Consider the following 26,151-nt stretch of genomic DNA (forward strand, 5'->3'; position numbering starts at 1 on the left):
GCCACTGCCAACACTAGAGCTGCTGGGGTGGAGGGGATGCTGCTGCAGCTGGGGCTGCCGGAGCTGGAGGAGCCTCCAGGGCTAGAGGAGCCCCTAATGCACCTTGCAAGATGCCTCCAGTCTTGCAGATTTGGATTTAACGGATTTTCGGTATTAACAGACACCTCATGGGCTTAAACTTCAGCAAGAGAGGTTTAGATTAGACATTAGACTTGGCTTCCTAGCTGTCAGGGTGGCTAAATGTTGGAATAAATTACCTAGGGAGGTTGTGGAATCTCCATCACTGGAGATTAAGAGCAGATTAGACAGACACCTATCAGTGACAGTGCTTGGTCCTGCCAAGAGAGCAGGGAACTGGACTTGATAATCTCTCAAGGTCCCTTCCAGTTCTAGCTTTCTATGGTTCTATGATTCTTTCCCCTATTAGTCCCTTAATCAAGGGTTTACTGTATTTGCAATTTACCTAATGGCTCCTAACTTGGTAAGCTTGAATGACGTTACTGAGCAGATGTTGTCCACAATGACTCCAAGTTCTCTTTAAAGAGTAGTAATAGCTAATTTGGACAAATTCATTTTTCTGTGTAGTTGGAAAAACTCCCAGTGTGAATTATTATTTTGTATTTTACAGAGAAACCTCCCCGGAGTAAATTTTCATACAGTAGCAAATAGACTAATGCTGAAATATTTGGGTTAACAGAACTGCACGGGAAAGTTAAAATTCAAACAAAATAATATTAGGCTTTTTAAAATTAATTTTTGATACAAATAGACAAATTTTGGTCTCACTTATTAGATGCAGATTTCAATGTAACATAAGGTTTTAAGCCATCAACGAACTACATAGGAAATAACCTAACATACAAGAACAGTCCCATTAAACTCAATGGGACAATTCACACGAGCGTTTTGAGAGAATGAATTTTAACTCTGCTAAAGTATACTGGATTAAATGACTACTTGAGATTACAGAGACATATTCACTAATGCAATTCCAATGGTCTTCTATAGAGACTCTGCATATCCTAAAGCAGAGTAACCACTTTTCTGCTGACCAGTGATTTTATCTGCATTGAGAAAAGAGGTCAATAAAATACCTACATAGGATTAATTCTGACTATTTTCCAGTAATACTACCCTAGGTTATAATGTCCATTCAGGTTATAAATTTTGTTTACTTCATATCTTGAAATTTCTATAACACCTTCCTATTTGTGTTTTTAACAAATTGCTTAACTCTTTCACGTCCTTTAACTCAGGTAAATTTACAAAACAAATTTCCTCACCCTACCAGCCCCTCTCCCGATAAAAGTTTACCTCTCTGATAAAGCACTGTTTGAAAAGACATACTGATGGTAAATAAAGTTACCTCTTTGGATGTAAATCCTGGAACTAGCCTTGCCACACTGTCCCAGTTGATAGGCTGTGAGACACTGATTAAAGAGTACAGGATCATGTCCAAAACCATTTGATTATTATCATATGGAAAGTTGTTGTTTTCTGAGTATCCTCGACTCATATTTTGGCACTAAAAGACAGAGAAGCAAATGTCGTAAATACAAACAGAGAGGAAGTCATGCTAGTCTATACACTATCAAAACATATATCTATCAATATATCAAACTATCAATATACTTGACTGCTTTTTGTTTTGATGTCATAAATATGTATACATAAATACCTGTAATGTTTAATCACAACAATAAATGCAAGATCAAAATATAATAGATACTAATTGCAGCACTACTAATATTACAAAGTCAACTACTACTACTATTACTACATAAATCACATACAGACATCTGTGCAGCCCAGATTCCATTCATAAAGGCACACGAGCAAAGTAGTTTGTTTCAGTATCAATGGGTTTTTATTCTCCTCAATGCCTAAGTAGTTCTGTCATTAAAAAAAGAAAGATTCTGCCTAGTTTAGAGTTAAAAAGAACTCCAGCAATGAAGGTACAGTAGGCTTTACTTTACAAGTGGCAATTTTTGAAATATTAAAGCATTTGAAAAAAAAAAGATGACTAAAGAAGTAATTCCGAACATACCAAGATTAGTCATACTGGAGTCTGACATGTAAATCTAAAACAAGAAAACTACTCCTCAATAGCAAATATACAATGCTATTAATCATCTCTTCCTTTAAGTATGAATGAGTGATTAGGTCAAACAGGCCAAAAAAAAGAAATCAGCAAGATAGTGGGTACTATTAATTCTGATTAAAAACAGCTGAAATCTCTGTAACCAGTAAAGTACAAACCTGACAATGGAAATGCAAAGTTATTAGCAAGAAACTGAGACACCATTTTTTCTAATTAAGTAGTAAATGGGAAAGACTCTGTCTTCACCGACAAGGTCAGCTCCCTGAGTACAGCACTAGGCAATGCAGTATGGGAAGGAGGTGGGAAGCCGTCAGTGGAGGGAAAACGGATTAAGAGATATTTAGAAAAGCTAGAGACACACAAATCCACGGGTCTGGATTTAATGCATCCAACGGTACTGAGGGAATTGGCAAATGCTGTTGCAGAGCCTTTGGCTATTACCTTTGAAAACAGCAGAGGTCCAGGATGATTGGGAAAAAGCAAACGTAGTGCCCATCTTCAAAAAAGGAAAATCCAGGGAACTATAGACTGGTCAGTCTTACCTCAGTCCCTGGAAAAATCATGGAGGCCATCATCTAGGAATCCATTTGGAGGACTTGGAAGAAGGGAAAGTGATCAAAAGTAGTCAGCATGGATTCACCAAGGGCAAGTCGTGCCTCACCAATCTGATTAGCTTCTATAATGCGGTAACTGGATCTGTGGATGTGGGGAAGTCAATGGATGTGATACACCTTGACTTTAGCAAAGCTTTTGATACCGTCTCCCACAACATTCTTGCCCATAAGTTAAAGAAGTATGGATTGGATACATGGACTGTAAGATGGATAGAATACTGGCTTGATGGACAGGCCCAAAGTGTTGCGTTCAATGGCTCAAAGTCTGGTTGGTGGTCGGTTTCAAGTAGAGTGCCCTAAAGATTGGGTCTAGGCACAGTATTGTTCAATATCTTTACTAATGACCTGGATGAGGGGATGAATTCCACCCTTACATAATTTGCAGGTGACACTTAGCTAAGGGGTCAGTTAGATACATTGGAGGGGAGAGATAGGGTCCACACTGACCCAGACAAATTGGAGGATTGCGCCAAAAGAAATGTGATGAGTTTCAAGGAGAAGTGCAGAGTCCTGCACTTGGGACAGAAGAATCTGAAGCACTGTTCCTGGCTGGTGACTAACTGGTTAAGCAGCAGTGCAGCAGAAAAGGACCTGTGGATTACAGTGGATGAGAGTCTGGATCTGAGTCAACAGTGCGCCCTTGTAGCCAAGAAGGCTAATAGCATATTGCGGTGCATTAGGAGAAGCATTTCCAGCAGATCTAGAGAAGTTATTATTCCCCTCTACTCGGCAGTGGTGAGGCCACATCCGGAATATTGTGTCCAGTTCTGGGCCCTCCAGTATAGAAAGGATGTGGATGCACTGGAGAGGGTTCAGCAGAGGGCAACCAAAATGATTAAGGGGCTGAGGCACATGACCTATGAGGAGAGGCTGAGCGATATGGGCTTATTTAGTTTGTAGAAAAGAAGACTGAGGACTGATTTGATACTAGCCTTCAACTTCCTGAAAGGGAACTCTAAAGTGGATGGAGAGAGACTGTCCTCAATGGTGACAGATGGCAGAACAAGGAGCAATGGTCTGAAATTACAGAGGGAGAGGTGCAGATTGGATATTAAAAAACCTATTTCACCAGGAGGGTGGTGAAGCACTGGAATGCGTTACCGAGAGAGGTGGTGAAATCTCCATCCCTATAGGTTTTTAAGTCCTGGCTTGACATAGTCATGGCTGAATGATTTAGTTGGGGTTGATCCTGCTTTGGGCGGGGGGCTGGACTAGACGACCTACTAAGGTCCCTTCCAGCTCTAGAATTTCTTTGATTCTAAATACAGGAACTGAGGCACCAAATGCTATAGCAGGGGTCAGCAACCTTTCTGAGGCGGACTGCCAAAATTTGACCTCTTGACTTCTGCGTACTGTCTGAGTGCAGCTGATACTTTTTAAGATAACTAATAGTCCTACTTACAACAGCTTCATTAATAAATAAAGATGCAGACCTTTACTGTTTAGGTGGTGGTTGATAACATTAGCTGGTCTTTTGTTAACTCACAGGCAGCATGGCTTTGAGCAAGCTCCCGGATGCAGTGGGGAGGAGGACCAGGGCTGAGCTCCTGCCTTGCATGCTGATGAAAATTGGCTCGCGTGCCACTCTTGGCACCTGTGCCAGCATTGCTGACCCCTGTGCTACAGTATGACCCACCAGCCACAGTGAGTAAGTGTAACAGCTACTATATAAAAGTAGAGAAAACAGACTTTTTAAGTTATGATATAGATGCCAATGTGCAAGATAGTTTTAGTGATGTACAATTACTTATTGCAACATATGCTTTGACTAAAGTAAAAAAAGGTCAGCTTTATAAAGAGGGAGTAGTTATTAAAATAGAAATTCCAACACTTAAATTGCAAATACTAGCAACTGATGTGATTCACAAAGTAGAGATTAGTAGGTATAAATACTGGACAAAACTTGCTGAATGCATAGTATTTTCAAACACATTAAACTCACTCAGTTAAAAACTTGGTAAATAAATTAGGTTACAATCACATACTTATATGCTTACAGGACAGAACCACTCTTTTAGAATCTCCAATAATTCTGCATACCCAAAGACTTCTACAACTTGACTTTTTCAGATGTTCTGCAGAACTCACACTTTCCCACTCACAACTGCAGGTGTTGTAGAACTGTTCCAGAATTGAGAGCTTTAGGAAGAATAAAAGTCGTTCAGTCTCCATATCTATTTACTAATTAGCTTCCTTGTTCAGATTACCATCAAGAATGTAAATTGTAAGAATATTTTTAATACAGACTTCTCTCCATTAGGGAATGGCCTGAAACCAACACTTTTACTTAGGCCATTCACTGCAATTGATCACTGTATAAGAAGTAATCAAAAGGGATGACAAGGGCTATATCTTTATCAATGATATAGGTAAATTGTTAATAAATATACTATTTATTCAGGTGCACAAATGGAGGAACAGTAATTATTCTCATTCACATGTATATTAAAATTTAACAGAAACAAACCACACAGGGTTATAGCAGTCTTAACATTTTTAATAAAGATATATCAGCATTTTACAGAACTGTGAAACACAACAATGCAAATATGACAGGTTTTCCAAGAGGCAGTGACATTTCTAGAGACATGAAGCTTTTGTTTATCAGATATGTATTTTTTTTTATCTCGTATTAACAGGCACCTAGCTTTGGCTATCCATGCAAATGCCCATGATGAGGCCCTGTTTTGTCATAAAATAACTAGGGATGGAAAACTACAGTCTTAGCCACAAACTGAACCTAGGTTAAAAAGTGTAACCAATAGCAATGAGTCAGCGTCAGAATTAGAACAGTATCTAAGCCTGGATGGATTTCAAGGATTGGCAACCCCCGCATACAAGCCAATTTTCAGCAGCACAGGCTGAGCTGAGGCCACAGCCCACATGCTGAAGCCCCGCCACCATTGAGCCCCTGCCACAGTGAGGAGCTGAGGCAGGAGCCTGCCCCCTGCCCCTGCCGGCCTCTCTACAGCACAATGCACATACTGTAATCATGGGTGTGACTGCATCTCCACTCAACAATAGATTTTTATCTAGCTTGGGTACAAAGCCATTGTGTAACAGGCTTCAGTGGCCCCTCAGTAATTACCAGAGTTCTTGCCAGGCTTCAAGAGCTCATGCTGAGACCCAGGTGAGCTAGATTAAGGGTTACGGATAGGTAGCTCAGGTATGTCTACACAAGCTGTAATCACATCTCAAATGAAATGACAGGTAGAGTATGGTTGAGAGGCAAGTGTAGACATACCCTAAAGGCACATGCCACCCCATTATAATGCTCTTGATTTCATTTTCTTTGAAGAGAGACAAACATACCACTGAAATAGCTCAGAAGTTTTCCTTTTTATTGCTCAGAAGTGAAAACACAGCTGTCAGGATCACAGAAGGGAAAGAGTGATCAGTCACTGATATGACAGAGGAGAAACGTATAGGGCTCTGGCCCCAAGCTCATATTGCGGGCTCTGCAGCCGAGGATTTGGCTCCAGCCCCATACATGCTGCTGAAAATTGGTTCATATTCCAAGAATGACATGAGTACAGGGGATAAAGTAGATGAAACGACTGGTACTGCTGCATCAATGATTTTATGTTTGAAGGTGTGTGCTCCCAGCAGGCAAGAGAATAAAACAGATGCTACCTAAGCAAAATCTAACATGCTGAAAAATTTGCACCCTGCAATGCACAAGGTAGCAAATAATACTCCACTTCACACTCACACAGCCATACCACAACCTCTTCCCACACGCCTCACACCCACCCCCTCTTGTGAAGCCTCTGTAACCTTTAACGAGAACAAGGAGACAGGATCAAACTGACATACATGTCATCGATGGTCTTTCATTTATTAATGAAGTCGGGCTATTAGGCTATGTCTACATGGCATTGCTTTTCTGGGATACCTCAGCATCCCAAAATAGGTACACTGAATCTTTAAAATACGCCTGTGTTTCGAGATAATAGGCATATTATTTTGGTATCCGTGAACTCACTAAATGTCGAAATAGCCTACTTAAAAAAAACAAACAAACCTGAAATAAGATATGTAATTTACATTGCACAAATTGTGTTTTAGTTTAGGGTGCCTCTGTAGACACAGCCTTAGTGACTTTAAAAAATATCTCTGGCACTCAGACCATACATAGAGGTCAAAAGGACAAATTTCAGCATTCCACCTCAAAGGTTACTGACACCTGGATCACTTCAACCCCTCTTGCCTAATTTCTTTCTTTTATACAGGACACTGATGTGTGCTCCCCTGTGGGAACTATCTGTTCCCTAATGTATATCATACATTCAAATAAATATAACTACTTAAAGCAGCTTGTGTAGATACTGATGTTTGAACTAAAAGCTCATTCTGATCACATGCACAAAGTTATGCACACATGGATCATCACACAGGGAAATGAATGAAACAATGTATTGTATGAATGTAGGACCATATTACGTCTCTGTATTCACTTCCTATTTTGCCACAGTGGGTTCTCTAAAACTGTTCTTTCATTCTATAATAAATCCTGTAAAAGCCATTGCTTAAGTCAGCCTCAAGACTATTTTATTTTACAGGAATGGTATACACTTTAAGAGATTTAAGGAATATAATCAGTATCACTCCTCTGTACATATGACACTGCCTCTTTGTGTTCTGTACGGTCTATACTATTGCAAGTGAACTCAACTTAAAAACAACACACCCACCACAAATAAGGTTAGTGGGAAAACTAAGGCAACTGTAACTCCCTGTCCCAAATACGCAAGGGGGGAGCAGCTCCTCCCAGATCCACCAAGCCCTGGGGAGTCAGGAAAGAGGCTGCAGCTGCTGGTGCTCCCTGGGAGCCCTGGGGAAGTGGCAGGGACACAGAAGCTTCCCACGCTCCCCTAGCTTCCACGAGGCTTGGGGAAGTGACCTTCCTGCTCTCCAGCTAGCAGCTACACCCGTGCAGCTGCTGGTGGAAAAGGTCAGCGTGGGTGGGGCCCGAATACGGGACAATTAGTCCTTTTTAAAAAATAAGTAAGGATGCCTTTTTGCCATCCCAAATATAGGACCATCCTGCCAAATATGGAATGGATGGTCACCCTAAGGAAACAGCAGTTATGGGTGTGGCATAGTTAAAAAACGTAAATACCACTTAGGTTAGTACATTAAATACACACAGAAAAAGAGGACAATTTCATAAAGGTGTCTTTATCAAAAAGATGAGGTTCCAAATAAAATAGCACTAATAAAATCTCCTTTTTAAGTTTTCATATTTGATAATATTAAAGAAAAGAGTGTTAAGACAAGACATAGAAGGTTTATTTACAGTTAAGGAAATATGGAAAATTATGTAGACTATATTTTTTTTAAAAATGCAGACAAATCTTTGGTATGGAAAAAGACAAAGCACAATTCTAGGACTGGGATTTAATCATTTCCATACAAAGAATTTATTAGAGTTGCAGAAGATTTTCTTTTTTCTTCCCTTTTATTATGGGAAGGGTGTAATTTCATGTCTATTATGTAAAAACAAAAAGCAGTCAAGTAGCACTTTAAAGACTAGCAAAATAGTTTATTAGGTGAGCTTTCGTGGGACAGACCCACTTCTTCAGACCATAGCCAGACCAGAACAGATTCAATATTTAAGGCACAGAGAACCAAAAACAGTAAGCAAGGAGGACAAATCAGAAAAAGATAATCAAGGTGAGCAAATCAGAGAGTGGAGGGGTGGGCCCCCCTTGCTTACTGTTTTTGGTTCTCTGTGCCTTAAATATTGAGTCTGTTCTGGTCTGGCTATGGTCTGAAGAAGTGGGTCTGTCCCACGAAAGCTCACCTAATAAACCATTTTGCTAGTCTTTAAAGTGCTACTTGACTGCTTTTTGTTTTGATAGTGTATAGACTAGCACGGCTTACTCTGTGTTACATGTCTACTATGTGTGTAATTTGGAAGTATAACACGTTTTAAAAGCTTTGCCATGTACATAGCCAAAACAATAATCTAATCTCTATTTAACCAGATGCTACCATACTACAGGGTGAACATCTTTACGATTCTTCTGGCATGTCATTTCTAATATTTTATTAAATTGAGTGACATTTCCGGCTACATATATTTAAGGGCTGTGCCTACACTAGCAAGTCCTTTAAAACATATTTTGAAAAAAGGGCTCTTTCAAAAGACCCCACGGAGCGTCTACACACAAAACGCTTTCTTTTGAAAGTACTTTTGAAAGAACGCAGGCCACCTGTCGAAAGCATACTTCCGTTCCAGTGTCAGGAAGAGTACCCTCTTTTAAAAGACCCTTTCAAAAGAAAATGCGTGTAGATGCTTTACAGGATGCTCTTTTGAAAGAGTAGTGCTCCACGCTGCCAGCCAGCTGGAGTGCAAAGACCCCCTGCCAGCACCATCAGGGCGCTATGGTTTTTGCATCTGACAGCGTTTAAAACTGCAGGAACCCAAAAACCCTGTGGCATGAAACTGAAAGAGAGCTAGCAGCACGGAGGACATGAGCCTCCTGCACCACGCCCTCCCAGCAACATTTCAGCAGCATCAGCCACTCCAGCATCCCCCAGGCCAGCAGCCAGGACCCTTGCAACCCCTAGAGACCACCCTTTGAGCTGTCTGAGGGTTTCCAGGAGCCCAGCCAGGGTCCAAAGAACAGGACTTCTTCATGGACTGAGGCCGAGGTGAAGGATCTCCTTGGACTGTAGGGGGATGAGGAGGTCCTTCTCCAGACCAGTGGCTGGTGATGGAATGCCACTGCATTTGGGTGCCTGTGAACAAGCCTGAGTGAGCTGGGGCACCTCCTTGTACTGCCACCCAGGTCTGCTCCAAAGTCAAGGAGCCGAGGCAGGCCTACTGGCAGGCCCAGGATGTGGCCAGCGCCCACTGGCTGCCCCCACTATAGGGAGATGTACCACCTCCTGGGGCTAAAGAATGCAGCTGACCCTGGGACGGTGCTTGACACCATGGGGTCTCAAGCAGAACCCCAGCTGGAGTCGGAGAAACAGCAGGGACCCTTGGCCAGGACCCTGGACCAGGAACCGGAGCCCTTGTCAGACAGGGAAGCATCCCTCGACATTGTGCTACCATCTGGATCCTCAAGCAAGGCACCCTCCACCCAGGACTCACCCAGATTCCTTGAGCGGCCCCTCCGGTAGGTAACCAGTGCTTCAGACATTCCGGGGCATTGCTGGGGGCGGGGTGTCTCCTGCCCCTGCTGCAGCCAGCAGCAGGCCAGTCACACAGCCGCTGGTCTGTTTGGATGCACCCTGGATGGCCGCATCCCCATGGCCACAGAGAGGGCTGCGCGAGGCACTCAACAACTGCTCCCATGGACGGTGCCACAAGCTGCATTTCTCCGAAAGGGGGGTGGACTGCACCCGGCTTATGTCTCACCCAGGGTCACCGAGCCAGCAGACAGTGGGGCCAGGGGGGAGAGGGGTGGTTGGCTGGGATAGTGGATGGCAACCAGGTCATAGCCCTGGTGGGTTGCCTCCCCCAATCTGTCTCCACAGCTCTGCCGTCTGAGGGCCAGGTGAGCCCCATCCAGGGCCAAGGGAGCTCTGCACCGGGTGCCAAGGGGGCTGGGGCACCCCCACCTCCAGTGCTGGGGCAGGCCCATGCTCAGAGGCCACACCACTGCCACTGCAGGGAGGAGGAGGCAGCTGCCTACATCATGGCCATCTGGGTACTGACTGCTGTGCTTCAGCACTGGCTGGAGCTGGAGCTGGAGGAGGCAGACATGGCTCAGTGACGGGAGGCCTAGGGTGAGGTCGCTGGACCCTCTGCGCCCTCACCCAGGCCACTGCTGGGTAGCCAGCTCAGCCTCATGATGCCCCTCCCATGGCTCCTCCCACAGTTCCCCCTGCAGCCCCCCCCACAGCTCCACACCCCCACCGAGCCCGCTGGACCCCTCGTGCACCCCTACCTCACTGTAGTCCTGTCCCCATCCCATCCCCGATGAGGATCCCAGAGCTGGGGTGGTAGGGGCTCACATAGCTGGTGATGCCCATAGATCCCCATCCCCACAAACAAGTAAGGTTTTCTCTTTGTCCCCTCTCAAGTTCAAGCATCCCCTGCCCCAGGCTCCCTTCCAGGTTGAGGTGTCCCCGCCCCAGGACACCATATTATACATAGTTCCCCCAACTCTCCCCTGAATATAGTCCCTTGTATAGTTTGTCACAACAAAGGTCAAATATATAGTTAAAGAATGTATAGTTAAAGAATTTATTTTTCACCACTCCCATGTCCTTTGTGAATGGTGGGAGGAGTGGTGAAGGGTGTGTGCACACGGGGGGTTGTGGTGGGGTGAGCAGGGAGGGATGAGTGTGATGCAGGGGTCATGGTGGAGGGTGCTGGGGGAGAGTCATTGGGGCCTCTGAGCAAAGGCCTCCTAGAGGGCTTCCCTGACTTGCACCCCATCCCTGTGCGCCTGGCAACAAAGGGCATGGGCAGGCTGCTAATAGCTGGAGCTGGCCTCGGCAGTCCACCCCTGCAGGAATACTTGTGCTTGCTCTCCACAATATTATGGAGAGCGCAGCATACCCCCACCATGGTGGGCACGTTGTGGAGGCTGACCTCCAGCTGCATGAGGAGACACTGACACTTCAGGCACCCAAATGCCTACTTTACTGTGCTGTGGGCCTGGTTCAGGCAGTCATTAAAAAGGCCCTGGCTTCGGTCCGTGTGGCCTGCGTAGGCCGCATGAGCCATGGGTGCAGGGAGTAGGTGGCATATGCCACAATGCAGGGCACATGGTCACATCCCTGACTGGTTGCTCACAGGGGGATATAGGTCCCCTCCTCCACTCTGCGGCCAAGCTACGAGTTCCTGAACACATGGGCATCATAGGCTTAGCTGGATCAGCCCACACATATGCCCATGAAATGCCCCTTGGCCTATACAAGGGCCTGGAGTAGCATGGAGATACCTTTTAGAAGTCTGCCTTTCAAAATTACACTGTAGTGTAGACACAGCCCCTGAGAGACAGTAGTTCTCTCCCACAGTTCTGTCCACACCAGAGCTTAGGTCAATGAAATTTATGTCCCTCAGGCTGGGGTTTATTCACACTTTTTAGTAACAAAATTAGACAAACATTTGAGAACCATCACCTAAGAACTGCAAAGGTGGAAAAGGAATCAAACCAAATGCTGAGCAGTTTCCAAGAACATCAATTACAACTGACCAAGTAAAGGGATTTAAGCAAAGGCAAGCCAGCCAGGAGAGGTCCGCAGCAAGCAGGCTCAGTGGCAGCACCTACCATGGGAGTTTCCTTCATACGGAAAGACTCAGACCCACGATTCTACAACTAGAGGGAACGGCCCCACCGGGACCGCGCAGCCCAGGGGCCCCGAGCCACACCCCGGATTGTGGGGATCACTCAACAGTGCCCCAAGGTGTGCGGGCCGCATCCCCCGGAGAGCGAGACGGGTCTTCAATGGGAAAGAGGAGCTGGGAGCCCGTTACCTGGGGCCCGATCCGGGCTCAGCAGGCGGACGCGAACCACGGGGTTTGAAGCCACCGAGGAGCTCAGCCGCCCCAGCGCCGCACAAGGGGAGACTCAGGCTGGAGAGATTTAGGGAGGCGCTTCCTGAGGAGACAAGGATCCAGAAAGAGCGTTAACGCAGCTTCCGCCCTCGCTCTCGCCCAGCTACTGCCACAGCCTGTCCACTCCTGCCTCGCCACTCTCCGGCGACAGGAGCCCTTCGCCTGCCGTCCGCGCCGGCCGCGCCCGGGACTCTGACAGCCCCTGCAGGCAGCCCACCAGGCGAAGCCACCGCCCCACTTCCTCAAACAGAGGCGGGAAGGCAGAGAGTATACGGGACCTAAGATTAACCAATCAGCGTTCAGCATAACAAGAGGCCCGCCTTCTGTGACAGAGGACAGCCAATGAGATGGCGCGGTGCAGCCTCTCCAGAAGAGGAGGGCCTAAGAGTGCTGCCTCGCTGCCGCGTCGCCGCACGCTTTCTCCCGATCGCTTTGTCGCAGTGCAGCGGCGCCGCCCCACCCCCAGCGTCTGGTTTCCTAGCAACGAGTCGGGAGGAGCCGCTGTCTCGGGCAGGTGATCGGGAAGGGCGGGGCTGCTCCCTTCCCTACGGGAGGGGGAGGTGAGAATGATCCTCCCTCCGCTCGCCCCGACCTATCTCGGTGTGACGTCACTCTGCCGGCCATCGCGCCTCAGCATGATGTCACCGCTCCACCACAGCCCCTTGCCCCAACGCAACATCGTCCACCTCTCAGCGTGACGTCACTCCACTGCATGCGTCACCCGCCATCGTGTAAAGTCACCAGGGTAGCTCCAAAGTGCTCCGATTTCATGCTGCCGTATGCAGCCGCCTGCTGCCCATGGGCTTCCCCGACCCGCTCAGTGTTGGTCCAGCCCCCGCCCACCAGGCCTTCGCGGGTTGGAGTTCTGAACAGGGGGAGCCGCAAAGCGGGCGGCTAGAGAGAGGCAGCCTTTTCCCTTTCCGGCTGGCTACATGGCTGTCTGTTGCCAGCTTTCCCAGACTGGCTGGAGTGGACGACACCGCAGTAAATGGAGTCTGGCCTGTCTGGTCTGGGAGAGTTGGGAACCCCATTCCTCCGCAGTGTCTCCTCTCGCTCCCCTCGGGGGTCACCCAGCACCGGTAGGCACAGCACTGGATGTCACCCAGCCCCCAACTTGCAGTGAGACAATGCCCTCACCGGTAACTTGGCTGTTCCATGAACCACTGAAAACCACCGAAGAGGCTGGCTCCATTTACCACCAGTGATGGCTCTGGATAAAAGGTACATTTCCTACGACCTATAGGTGATTCCCTTTCCTGCACAGGAGCTTTGGCACCTCACTGACACCGTCCTCCATGGCCTGCATGTGGGTAGAGGACAGGCTGTAGATGCATGTATGTTGTACCTTCCCCAGTCTGCTATACTCTGCCATGTCCCAGAAGGGTCGCTCCATTTCACGGCACTGTTGGGAAGCAAAACAAGTTGACCCCAGCCTGCTCTGTTCCCCTGAACTCTGTGTCTGGGAACTGGTGGAGCAGAGCAGGCAGGGCTGGGTTGCTCTGCTTCCTCCCACTGTGGTGAGTGAGGGGGTGGGGTTACCCCGCTGCTGACACCAGGCCCCCCCCACTAATCCCCTTGGTTGCATCACTCAGAGGAGGGGTCTTGGGGAAGAGGGTGCATTGGGGTAAGAAGAGGGTGCAGCAGGAGTGGAGGTGCAGCAGAGGCAGTACATGAGGGAAGGAGTGAAGTGGGGGTGGGCTGGGATAGAGCAGGGTGGGAAGAGACATGGCAGAGTGTAGCAGGGTGGGGCTAGGGGAATGGATGAAATGAGCGATGGAGGGGCAGAGCACGGGTATGAAGAGGTGGGGTGGGGGCAGGGTCTGAGGTGGTGGTGCGGTTGTCCTGGATCCTACATTCTTCTAAGGATGGCTCTGCCCTGAAACCACTTCTGTGCCCCTACCCCTGCACTCCCTCCTGACATTTCAGTTTACATAGGTTGCTGGATGATAAAGCGCTGGATAACACAGCTTTTACTGCATCGTTAGAAGCACTGGGGCAGGTGGGTCTAGGCCTGACTAAAACTAAAGGCTCTTCCCACAGTTAATGGGGAGAAATGCAACAACTGGTCAATGGGAACAACAAATGAAAAACAGGAGTAGGGAATAGGGTCAAAGGTTGAAAATCAGATCTGGAGGGAGACATTGAGCAGGGAACCCTCCAGAGCACCAATTGCTCCTAAAAGGCATCTAGGGAATCAGTGGGAATTGCCTATAGGAATTCTTTCCAGAACTGTGATTTTACAAGGGATCAGAAGTAGGCCCCATAGTTACAGAGCAACTGCATCTCCTCATCCAGCTTCCTCTTCTTCATATAAATGATGACTATAATTGGTGATTAATCCAACTGATCTATATATCTATAGCTATATATATATATATATATATATATATATATATATATATATATATATATATATATATATTCATTTCCCAGAATGAAGGAGTTTTGCCTTTCCCTCCTACATACCTCCCAGGCCCAGCTGGACTCTTGGCATCTGAAGCAACATAACATGTTTTGCAAACGAAACATCTGCTCTCTTGGAGGCAAGCCACAGGGGAGCTGTGTTGCTTGAACCAGGTGTTTTCTGAGAGTTCATGTTCAAGGACTGGGAGGAACGATGTGCTTTTACTAGAGATAGATGTGCTGAGCTAGTTGAATTATAGCTGATTGCTTTTCTCATAATAATGTGCTCTCACTTGGTTATAAAAGCTGTGAGAATAATAAACTCAGGGCCTTCAGTCTTCAGAACTGTTGGTCCCCTGCTGTCTTTATGTTTGTCTTTGTGTTTCATCCTTCGTGGTACCTCGCCTTTGGGACCTGTGAAAAAGAAATACAACACCAGAACTGATGCTGTGGAGATATGGTATTGTCCTTGACTATGATGGAAGGCATCCTGGGTTTGAATCACACTATAGACAACAGTTTATGTATGTCTGATGAGTTCCGATAAGAATGAAACTGGTCACGTGCTAATGTGGTTTCATCAGAACCTTATTCTAACTTCAAATTTTGTGATGTCAACAAAACTCATAGAGCATCTACACGCAAAATGTGTATTGTCAACAGAAACTGTAGACAAAAAGCTGCGTAGACACTATGGTGAGCCTTTTTGTCAACAGAGCGGATCAAAAGATCTATCAGCTTTTATGTGTAGACATGATCTGTTGACAGAAGTTTTGTTGGACATCTCTTCTAACAGTAACTTCTGTAGACAGATGCTGCTAGTGTAGATGTAGCCATAAGGTGTGCATTGCTCAGGATTGGAAGTGTGGGGAAAAGTGTGGACAGAACCTCCATACCAGGTTCTGGAGGAACTGGGTGTGCAATCTGATACATCCTCCAAATACGTGCACCATAGTTTTCCTTCTTCCATAAATGGAACAGGTATCAAGGGAGTTTGTGAACTGCATCAGGCACATGCTGTTGCCTACTGCTCCTAGGAGGAGTTGTCAGACAATATCCCTGGAGGGCTATGGAACCAGACTAGTCTACAGACTAGCCCATTGGGGTTCCTCTCTCACCTCTGATGGTGGCATGTCCCACTACTTGGTGTCATGGCTGGACACAAGGGTGATGAAGTGGATAGTGTTAAGCATGAGCAGATGTTCTCTAGGTGTGGTTTGGAGGCAGACTGGCTGGATGTGTGCGGCCAGAAAAGATGGAATGTCAGGGTGGCTAAAGAGGCTTATAGAGCAGGCAACTGATGAGGAATTCCAGGGGGTCTTGAGACACTACGTTTGAAGTACTAGAACAGGCTGGTCTCGATCTGTCTAAATTTAAGACCTTCCCTCTCAACTGAGGGAGGAGCCTTAATTCAGGCTACGTTTGATTACTGGAGACAACAAAGGAGAAAACAGGAGTGAGAATGAGGTCAGAAGATGAAAATCAAAGATTTGTCAGGGTATGTTGAGCAGAGAACGCCAACTCTTCAGGGGCATCCTAAGGCAAACATTGTCCAGCCAGAGTCCACACCCCCCCCAAGCCCTAACCCATGCCCACACCCTAACTCCCAGATCCCACACCTCAACTACCTGCTCTAAGATCCCTCTCATACCCAAACTCCCTCCTGAAGCCCACACCCTCTTTTGTACCCCAGCCAAGCCTTGAGTCCCATCCCAGATTGCAACCCCTGGGCCCCAGTCCGAAGCCCCTTCTGTATTCCAAACCCTTCATCTTCATCCCCATCCCCACCCCAGAGTCCCTAGCCAAAAACTCACACCTCCCAATCTCTTGCCCCAGCCCTGAGAGCCCTTCCCTCATTCTGAGCCCCTCATTTCTGGTCCCACCAGAACCCTCAGCCAGAACCCTCCCCCTTCCCATCCCACCCTCAGCCTACCCTGGTGAAAGCGAGTGAGGGTGGGTGATAGTGAATGATGGAAGTAGGGGGGAATGGAGTGAGCAGAGGGTAGGTCCTCAGGGAATGTACAGGGGAAGGTGTTTAGTTTTGTGATTAGAAAGTTAGCAACCCTAACCCCCTCAGACGTGTAGTGCCAAGTGGTCCTGTCACCAGCACCAGCCACTAGGCTGGCCTGACTGAGCCCCCAACCATAGCACTGTTCAGGGAAGAACAGTCTGGGCTGGAACCACTGGGGAAGAGCTGGAAGCAGGTATAGGGCTCATGGTGGAGTGTGGGTAGGGCTGTACCTGACTATTTGGGTAGGCTTAGCCTCCCCTGGCCTACATTGGCCACCCATGGAAACTAATAATTTTGAAGTAAAAGCCAGGTTTGAATAGTGCAGTATATAAGTTCTGGGGCCACACGTTGCAGCAGGAAGATAAAGCACTTTCTCTCCTGTGCACTGAATGAGGCAAGAGTCCTGTGGAAAAAATAGCGTGTAAGCATTCAATTCAATGATGTATCATAAGGAATATGCATAATTAATAAGGATGCTGAATGCAGGTTGCAGAGGCAACCTTAATTCTGGCATTTTCTATTTTTGAGTGCTTGACTTTGCAACTTTACAAATCTTTTGAGGTAATGGTTGGTGTGGAATTATCAATGTTGTCCCTAGGGAAGTGCTGGTCCCAGGACAACTCTGTCATCTGCTCACAGGCCACACCTTTTCCTGCTCTACTCCTCCCCTTCCCTAAGATCCCCATCTCTGGCCCACCCCCTCCCAAAAGTGGCATGGCCTGGGGGACAAGCGGAGGGCCTGGTGCTGGCAGGAGGCGTTCACCCCCCCGCCACCCCCATGCAAGGCAGTGTTAGGAGGCAGAGTGACTCAGCCCTAGCTCACTCTGCGCCCCTGGCAGATGTGAAATTTAACTATGTCTTTATTAAAAATTAATGACATTTAAAGGTTCTAATTAACATTTAGTTGAAAGTATTTTACCATCTAATCTTGATTAGGATACAGAAGTCTGGTTTAATGGACATTTTAATGAAGTTTTATTCATTCAAAAGACTGCTGCAATTAAAAATTCTTTATTGATGCAGGAAAGATTGATGCTTCCACAGTAAAATAATTAAATCTGCCCCAAACCTATGATATGGGCAGAAATTGAACATTTGATCTAAACTTTTCTAATAATCTGAATGTACCTTCTATTCCTCAGTTTTTCTGTTTCTGCAGCAGATGAAGTCCCATCCAACTTTAGTTAATTCCTCATCTGGTGCACTGTCATGTTGTAAAAGTTTCTCAGAAACACATACTGGTTCTAATGTGACTTGAGTTTTTAATGAATCTCTTGTGGGCTTTTTTTCCCTTTCATCCTCATATAGCAGCCACGTATAATCTTATTGAACAAACAGTAACAAAAATGCTCGATTACACTGTCTCCCAAGAGCCCAGGGTCTTCTCTCCTATCCCCCTAATGTTCTCATCGTACATAGCAAGAGTCCAGATGCTATTCTGAAATTCAGGACTCCAACATAAACCACTTAGACACAACCGTAGGTGAGCAATAGCTTGTTATAATTGTTTCATCTAGCTCTTAGCAATTCTGCTCGCCATACGTTGCCCTATGTAGTAACAGCTAGCAAATGCACTTAAGATATAAACATGTTACTGAAGCATGCAACCAGAATTGATGCTGAAGATCTCTACAGAAATATATGAATCAAAACTACCAAAATTTATTATAGTAGCTACTCCTACACACAAAGAATCCATGTGACACAGAGAATCTTGTTTTTTCTAATAAAAAAGTACAATCTGCTGAGCAGTGCTACAGTTGTGCTTTTTTGCCTTTTTGGAGCTGCTGTGTGCCAGGATGAAGAGCATCTGCTCCTGGGTGGGAGTAGCCCCAACTACAGATAGGGAAGAGAAGAAGCTGTATTCCTCACTGTGTCATCTCTGTGGAACCAGGTCAGGAGATACAGAACATGGACAAAGACAGCATAGGGATACACATCTGCTGAGGAGTAGCAGCTGGAATGGGCTGAATGACAGTGGAGGTTTAGGGACACATGCCTGAAACTCCCAATAGTCACCCCCCCCGTGCCCCCCCCCCCAAAAAAATCCCCGCTCTCTACTTTTCCCACTTCTACCCAACAACCCTCCAAGTTCCCATCCAGGCTACTTCCCAGAAGTTACTTCCTCCTCTCTCAATTCCTCTATTATCCCTGATTCCTCCAATCTTCTGCACCGCTTCTGGGAAATAAGTTTCTGTAGCTTAAATGAACTCAAAGTTCTATATTAACATGCCTAGCAGGGAATCTCTTTCAAAAAATATTTTCTGAATAGTCTTCTCTGTATTGTTACCTACACACTTGACAGGTCTTTTGAAATAAATTACCAAGATAATCAAAATGGTTCTGTTATTTTGAGAAGAATTTTACAATATCGAGTGCAGAATTATGTTTTGGCACAGAATTCTCCCAGCTGTAGCTAGTATACATATACAAGTTTAACTAGCTTAGGTGCTGCTATAGATTTTTGTTTTTAAGAAACAACCTGCTTAATTTAAACGATTTATTAATACACAGTCATCAGTATTCTTTGTTTGCTGTAGTACATTAGAACAGTGTAATCCAATCGGTTCTAACAGTGAAGGGTTCAACACAGCATACAACATTCCATGAGCACTACAGCTTCAACTGACAATGATTCTGTGTTAATCAAGTCTAATATTAATATGAGTCTTGCTAGAGGAATCTAAAGCTTTACTTAACTTTGCTTCCCAGGAAAATATGACTTCAGTACAGAACTCACACAAATAGGTTTGAGGATGTTTATTGGTAATAGGCTTTTTGCAACTGCGGTCTCACTGTACTTCAGATTTTAGGGGGAAATACTGGATTTAGTGCCTGAAATTCAGCAGGGACAATCATGGCAATGAATGAGTGAACTGTTACCTTGATGAGACAATAAACTGGACAGTCTTTTTTTCCCCTATGTTTCCTATTTTCTGGGGTTATTAATAGAAAAATCTATTTGATGGCAACACCCATGTTTCTTATCTACTCTGATGCATCCCTGCTGTGTTAAAATCAGGCTGGATTTTTTCCACAAAGTTCAAAAGTATAATGCACTGAAAGAGGAAGCATGCACTTAGCTGTTAAAAGACAATTACTAGAAAATGATAAGCTGTTACACCTTGCTGGAAGTACTGCTGTGCTATTTTAGCTCACTAGGCCCTAGAGCAGTAATCGGCAATCATGAACAGCAAGTAGGACACGAGTGGCCTTCCTTCATCTCAGTTGGCTGCTGCAGTCCATGTGCCACCAGGGTTCCAGCACACCCTACCCCCCCATGCCCCCCCTCCACCACACAGTTCTTACGCATTGGGGCCCCACACTTCCTACTCGTCCCCTTCCCTCCCAGCACTTTTGGAGTGCCATGAATTGCCTGAAAAAAATGAAAACACTTAAAACTTTCTTGAAAACAGTAGACTATAGGACAAACGCAGTGGTAATATTATTTATCTGCTTAGAATTCCAGCTGAATGTGTCTTCCTTCACAGTGCTAATCTTGTTTCTTAAGGCAGTCACATTTTACAACAAAGGATGAAGTCTATTTTTTTGTGGTAGTGGAAGGACTAATTCTTACCAAAAAGCAGCCCCCCGCCCCAACCCCCCGCCAAAAAAATAAGATTGGAAGGGCTCTTTAACAGGCAATATGTGGAGGCTTCTGCTGAAGTGCCTCAGTTTTCCTTCTCAGTGCCCCCCATGAAGGCCTCATACCAAGCCAATTCTTTCTCTATTAATGAGGACTGGACATTTTTACCTCTAGAATTCATCAGCCCTATTCCTTTAAATGATGAAGAAAAACTTATGTAGGCAACACACGTTTATGCAATTGCCTCTACAGAATTCCCCCTAGACTGAGATATCACCATTACCAACAGTTCACGGGGCAGAGCCACAAATATAAAACTTTAAATGAACCAAGCATGCTATTAAAATCTGGGCAAATTATTTCATAATTTGTTCACCAGTCACCACCAATGAGATACCTGATACTGTCCTAACAACATTCCTCTACAATTTTCAGAATATCAAAAGGATTATTGGTAAGTATGGTTGTAAGTTTTATCAAGGTGCATCAGAGATCCTGTTTACCTCCACCTATCAGAGTGGAGTCAGAGGTAACAGGAACTTTATTCATTTCAACAAAAACAGACTCAAACGCAGCTTCTTGCTCCTCTAAAGTAGCCACATCAGAGGCTCCTCTAACAAGTGTGTTAGTAAAAGCCGGCTGCTGCTCTGTAACAATTGCCCGTTCTGTTTTACGACCTCTTCTTTTACCTAATATTTTGATGTAATTAGCTGGCACAAGTCCTTTTGTTTGACCATCACGACTAGCCAAAAGCCAGCCACGTACTTTGGGTTGTTGTTCTGGTAAGAAAACAAAGCCATAGTTACAAAGCAATTCAAAATGCACATATCATTAACACACTTTACATAGAGTTTAAGATCTCAGCAGAGACATCAGACATTATACAGCCATCAAATTCAAAGTTCAGCAGAAATAGGAAAAATCGTAGAATACTAGAACTAGAAGGGACCTTGAAAGCTCCAGTTCCCTGCACTCATGGCAGGACCAAGCAATAGCTAGATCACCCTGATAGATGTTTACCTAATGTGCTCTTAAATGGCAACAATGAAGGAGATTCCACAATCTCCTTAAGCAATTTATTCCAATGCTTAACCACTCTGATAGGAAGGTTTTCCTAATGTCCAATCTAAACCTCCCTTGCTGCATTTTAGGCCCATTGCTTATTGTCCTATCTTCAGAAGTTAAGGAGACTAATTTCCCTTCCACCTGAAAATACCACTGTATGAACTTGAAATCTATATTAGTGCTATTAAGTCAACAACTGGTCACATGGGAAGACGTAACTGTACATGTAGTGTTAAGTGCTAATATTCATAGAAAATCAAAACACAGAAGTTCATCTAACAACATACAAAAAGTAGAGCTATCACAGATAACTCAGAACTAATTAACTTGATAAAAAATAATCACAATCAGTTTTAATTAAGCTATTAAACAATAATTGAATGCCAATTGAAAATTTATCATCATTATTTTGGATGTTTTGCTACATTTTCAAAGATACTGATTTCAATTACAACAGAATACATAGTGTACAGTGTTCACTATATTTTTAATTTAATACAAATATTTGCACTAAGGTAGATAAGGAATAGTATTTTTCAATTGAGCTCATACAGGTATGGTAGTGTAATGTCTATCATGAAAGCACAACTTACAAATTTAGATTTTTTTTTTGTTATATAAGTGCATTCAGAAACAAAGTCCACTCAGTCCTACTTCTCATTCAGCCAATTGCCTCACACAAACAAGCTTGTTTATGGGAAATAATGTTGCTTATTTACACTGTCACCTGAAAATGAAAAGAGGCATTTGCATAGCAATGAGGTCACCATGCCAGATATGCTAAACAATCATATGTCCCTTCCCCTCGGGCTTCCATTCCAGATATGTGATATGACTGGAGGAAGTACAGTTGCATGGCTGGGAGCAGCTGCTGGTACACAGTACTGGCTTGAGGGAGCAGCAGCACCATGCTTGTGTCCTTTGGCTGTTCTTGGGAGTAGAGCCCCACAGATCAACAGATACTGATTTCTGTCTGTGGGTAGACATTTATAGCCATGCAGGGCTCTACCCTGAGCTACTGCCTTGTTTACACACAGCTCCTAGCAACACTTCTGCCTGCACCCTGAATGGTTTTCAAGATTTTTGAACTGAAAACATTTTGGTTGCATGCTTTCTGGCTGGCTCATTGAGGTTAGTCAGGAAGTGGTGATGACATGCCTTCTTTGGACCATGCTGTGCACAGCTGGCCTGAGCTCTGCCATCCCTTGCCCGCCTCCCCTCCTAAAATATAAGAAACTACATCTATGCCCAAGTGCTCCCCACCACAGGGACACTGGAGTCCTGCCCTTGCCTGCTCAGCCCTGGAATTTTTGTAACATGTTGAAGGGGAACGCAAAGGAAAAAGACTAAGAACCTCTTATTTCTAGAGTTTCCATACAATCATTGTCCTGTTGACTTGGACCAACTAAACTATATCTCGTTTGATCTCAAGGGGCTGCCAATATGAATCCTAGCACTTAAATGTCTTTAGAAAATAAGTCTACAATAAATCATAGTCTTACCTTTGGGTGCTAATTTTAGCATGTCACCAGCATGAAAAGAAATTTCTTCATCTGAAGCAGCAGTGAAGTCATATTCTGCCCTTCCAACTACATGATCATCCTCACCATTTGCCCAGTTACTAGACACTATTTCACAGAAAAGTTAAAAAGCAGCACAGTCATCTGGATCTTTAAAAGTGCTTTATAATGAGCTAATTTTTTTTCATATGTATGCTAAATATAATGGGTCACATAGCATTTCTGAAACACTTTTTCTTAAATGTGTTGTACACGTTTACTACATGGTCATGTACACAATTACCAATTTTAAGTTGCTTCAACTTAGGCTTCAGAAACCACATTAAAGCCCCTGCATATGCATGTCCTAGTTTGCAGAATTTTCTATTTTAAATCACCAAATTCCTTGACTAAGTGTCTGAATAAAGTAAGCAAGCTCCCAAGATTTTTCTCCCCTCAGTTCATTAAAAAACATGTTATTTAAAGCACTATATTGTAATAGCTAGTTGAATCTCACTGCATAAAATCTCATATAAAAAACTTGATTCTGCAGCTGTATGCATATGAAGAAACTGCAGAACTCAGTCCTAAAACCCTCCCTTCCCTAAAAGAACTGAATGGATCTGTTAATATGGCAAAGAGTAAGCTATTTTATATCTTAATCCCATCTTTCTGTTTAATTCAGCATTGTTAGGATATAATTTACTAAAATCTTTATGGCAAAAAACATGAACAGCTTATTCCAAAACCTAGAGCAGTGGTGTGCAACCCACGGGTTGCGATCCCTGGAGCCACATGCACTCTTTAAAGAGCCAGTTGTGGCTCTGTGCACTGCCGCTGTTGACCCTTCTTGCAGCTCTGGAGGCTGCTGACGCTTAAACAGACTGTAGTTTTTTTGTTTAAGCAGCGGCAGCAGCCTCTGGAGCTGCTGAGCAGTCAGCTGTGGCAGGGAGCCCTGCAGAAGTCAGCTGGCAGAACAGGGGCCCCCAAGGAGAAAGCCTGCAGAGCATGGAGCCAGCCATCCTGCATGTGGGGAAAACCTGCCAGGGAGCTGGGGGGAGGGGTGTATGAGCCTGCTGGAGCTGCGCAGCGTAGGCAGCGGCATGACAAGCAGTAGAGGGGAAGTGGTGGCCATAAAGGAGAGCTACAGTCACGCTCTGAGGCAGGTTAAATCTGGAGATGGAGGGGTGAGTTTGGGGCTGATAGGATTTATAGGGTTTAACTTGGGGGGTGGGGGTGGACTGCAACACACATGCAATGAAATATGGGGGTCGTGGTTGAAAAAAAGGTTGCACACCACTGACCTAGAGTATCTTCACTTTACTGATCTCCTTTACCTGTTTCTTCATCATTGTACGTGGACAGCAGCTTCCAGATGAGATAGGGGCCTCCAAGTATAACAGCAAAGAACAAAACAATGGGCCAGGATTTTGCTGAGTTAGCTGCCCGGTCCTCAGGGCCAATACGCGCCACAGTTCCTTCACTTTCAGCCCATAAATCTTCATTCTCAGAACTCTTCCGCAGACCCAGCAGCTGCTGCAGTCGTTTATAGAGATATCTTATAGTTCTGACTAATGCAAAAGCTGAAAACACCTTTGTGAAGTGTATTTTGAGTCGGGAGAAATGATTGGCCACATCCAACACAGCCCTGAAACTGTTATAGACTGCTGAAAAGGTAGCATCCATCATCATACTGACTGAGGCAAATGCATGCACAATACTTTCAATGGACTGAAATGCACCTCTACTGCTCTCCTCAGCCTGCTGAACAAACCTGCTGGGAGGTAGGTCATCTGTACGAAACCGATTATAGCCCAGACCGCCATATCCATAACTATAAGGGCTATAGCTTCCATAAAATGAGTTTCCATATGTGCTGTAGCCTGGAGAAAAGGAACTGCTGTATGCAGGTCTGAAAGTGCTCAGGCTACTGTTCCCTGCCTGCTGTGATGGTCGTGGCAAAACAGGCGGAGGAACTCGTGTGAGTGTGGGTTGTCCAGGCCTGGTTGGCAAGCTAGCACCCAAATCAGCAGCCCTAAATAAATCCAGAGGTTCAAAATTAATTCCTGTAATCATGTTATATTTACATTATCCCAAAGAGCTGCACAAACTGGGAGTGGGGAGCCCCATGGGGGCAAAGTCTATGTGACTGAGGGCACAGGTAGGGCAAGGTCCCTGTGAGGAAGTCTCTTTCTGTTGGGATAAGGAAACAAGGCAGAGTCCCTCAGAAGAACTCTCTCTCTCTCTCTCTCTCTCTGTCTTTCTTTTTTTCTGTGGGGTGCAGGGCAGGGTCTTACCTCCCCTGCCGGGAAGGAGAGGGTACTTTTTTCCCCTTAATCCTTTTGGGATCCAAGTAGTCGGCTGGCACAAACCCAGCCACAGCTAAAAGATCCACCTGTGAAGTATCCGGAACCCAAACAATTACAGGTGGTAACTGAAAATAAAACAAGGACAGGCGCAGAGATCATAGAATCAAAACACGGGAGCCTGAAGGGCACACTGAGCAGAAAGCCCTGGACAGTGCCCACCGATCCCCAAACGTGTAGGGAAGGATGCTGGAAAGCAGTTTCTCTTCGTTACATGATTGGACGGGGAGACAGGACAGCCTCTCTAGGCGGGAGTCTCTCAATCTCTCTGAAGAAGAAGGCAGGACAGAATTCCTGGGAATGAGTAGCGCTCTCTCGACCCCGTCCCGTCCCGCCCCGCCCCGCAAAAAGGGGGGGACAGGTGCAGGATTCTTTGGAGGGTCTCTCTCTCTCTCTCTCCCCCCTTCCCGGGGGAAGAGGAGTGCAGGGTCCCTGGAAGTCTCCCCATGGGGAATAGGGCAGGGTCTCTGGAAGGAAGCCCCACTCTCTCTCTCAGGGGAACCTGAGGCAGGGTCCCTGGGAAGAACTCCTCCTCCTCTCCCCACCCGGGGTGCCAACCGGCTGTGTCCCAGGGCTCCTCGCACGACGCAGACTGACGGAAGGTGGCTGTGGCGCGAGCAACCCGGGGGGACGGGGCGCACTCACTGGAAGGCCGAGACAAGGCGCCGGTTCTCCCAGGGCTTGGGGGGCGGCGGCTGAGACGCCATCTCCGGTGCTGGGCCCACCCAGTCGAGCCACCCCAGGTCCTGCCGCCTCCCCTCACAGCGCACCTGATCGCGGCCTTGCCAGGCTTGACAAGGGAGCGCCGAGCTATTCATCCGCCGGAGGGGGCGGTGACTGCGGGCCCGGCAGCGCGTGCGGATCGATGTCTCTGGTTGCCCCTGCTCAGGCCTCCTCTACCTGGACGGCTTGGCTTTGCTGTTTTCTGCCCACAGACGGTTTCCACACATACCCCAGAAGGCTGAGGGCCGCCGGAGGGGACG

The 26,151-nt window shown here is 45.9% G+C and overlaps 2 protein-coding genes across 4 annotated transcripts in view; both read right to left on the reverse strand.

Annotated features, from left to right (window-relative positions):
• SANBR (SANT and BTB domain regulator of CSR) overlaps nt 1-12,404 on the reverse strand; it is a 67,451-nt gene extending 55,047 nt beyond the window's left edge. For 2 of the 3 annotated variants that reach the window (XM_074989464.1, XM_074989462.1), the window contains exons 1-2: nt 12,158-12,404; nt 1,367-1,525 (exon numbers count right to left, since the gene is read on the reverse strand). In XM_074989464.1, coding sequence (XP_074845565.1) covers nt 1,367-1,516 — 150 coding nt within the window. In that variant the 5' untranslated portion in view covers nt 1,517-1,525; nt 12,158-12,404. Of the gene's footprint in view, nt 1-1,366; nt 1,526-4,755; nt 4,855-12,157 lie in introns of all 3 variants that reach the window. The other variant, XM_074989463.1, reaches the window with a different exon arrangement.
• Nucleotides 12,405-19,138: 6,734 nt separating this feature from the next.
• Nucleotides 19,139-26,106, reverse strand: PEX13 (peroxisomal biogenesis factor 13). The gene is made up of 4 exons (XM_074989469.1): nt 25,814-26,106; nt 24,140-24,837; nt 22,806-22,931; nt 19,139-21,017 (listed from the first exon to the last, which is right to left on the reverse strand). Exons 1-4 carry the CDS (start codon nt 25,984-25,986, stop codon nt 20,725-20,727), a joined length of 1,290 nt encoding a protein of 429 aa, XP_074845570.1. The 5' UTR covers nt 25,987-26,106; the 3' UTR covers nt 19,139-20,724.
• Between the last annotated feature and the right edge of the window lie 45 nt (nt 26,107-26,151).

This window comes from Carettochelys insculpta, chromosome 3 (assembly GCF_033958435.1).
Source record: "Carettochelys insculpta isolate YL-2023 chromosome 3, ASM3395843v1, whole genome shotgun sequence".
NCBI lineage: Eukaryota > Metazoa > Chordata > Testudines > Carettochelyidae > Carettochelys > Carettochelys insculpta.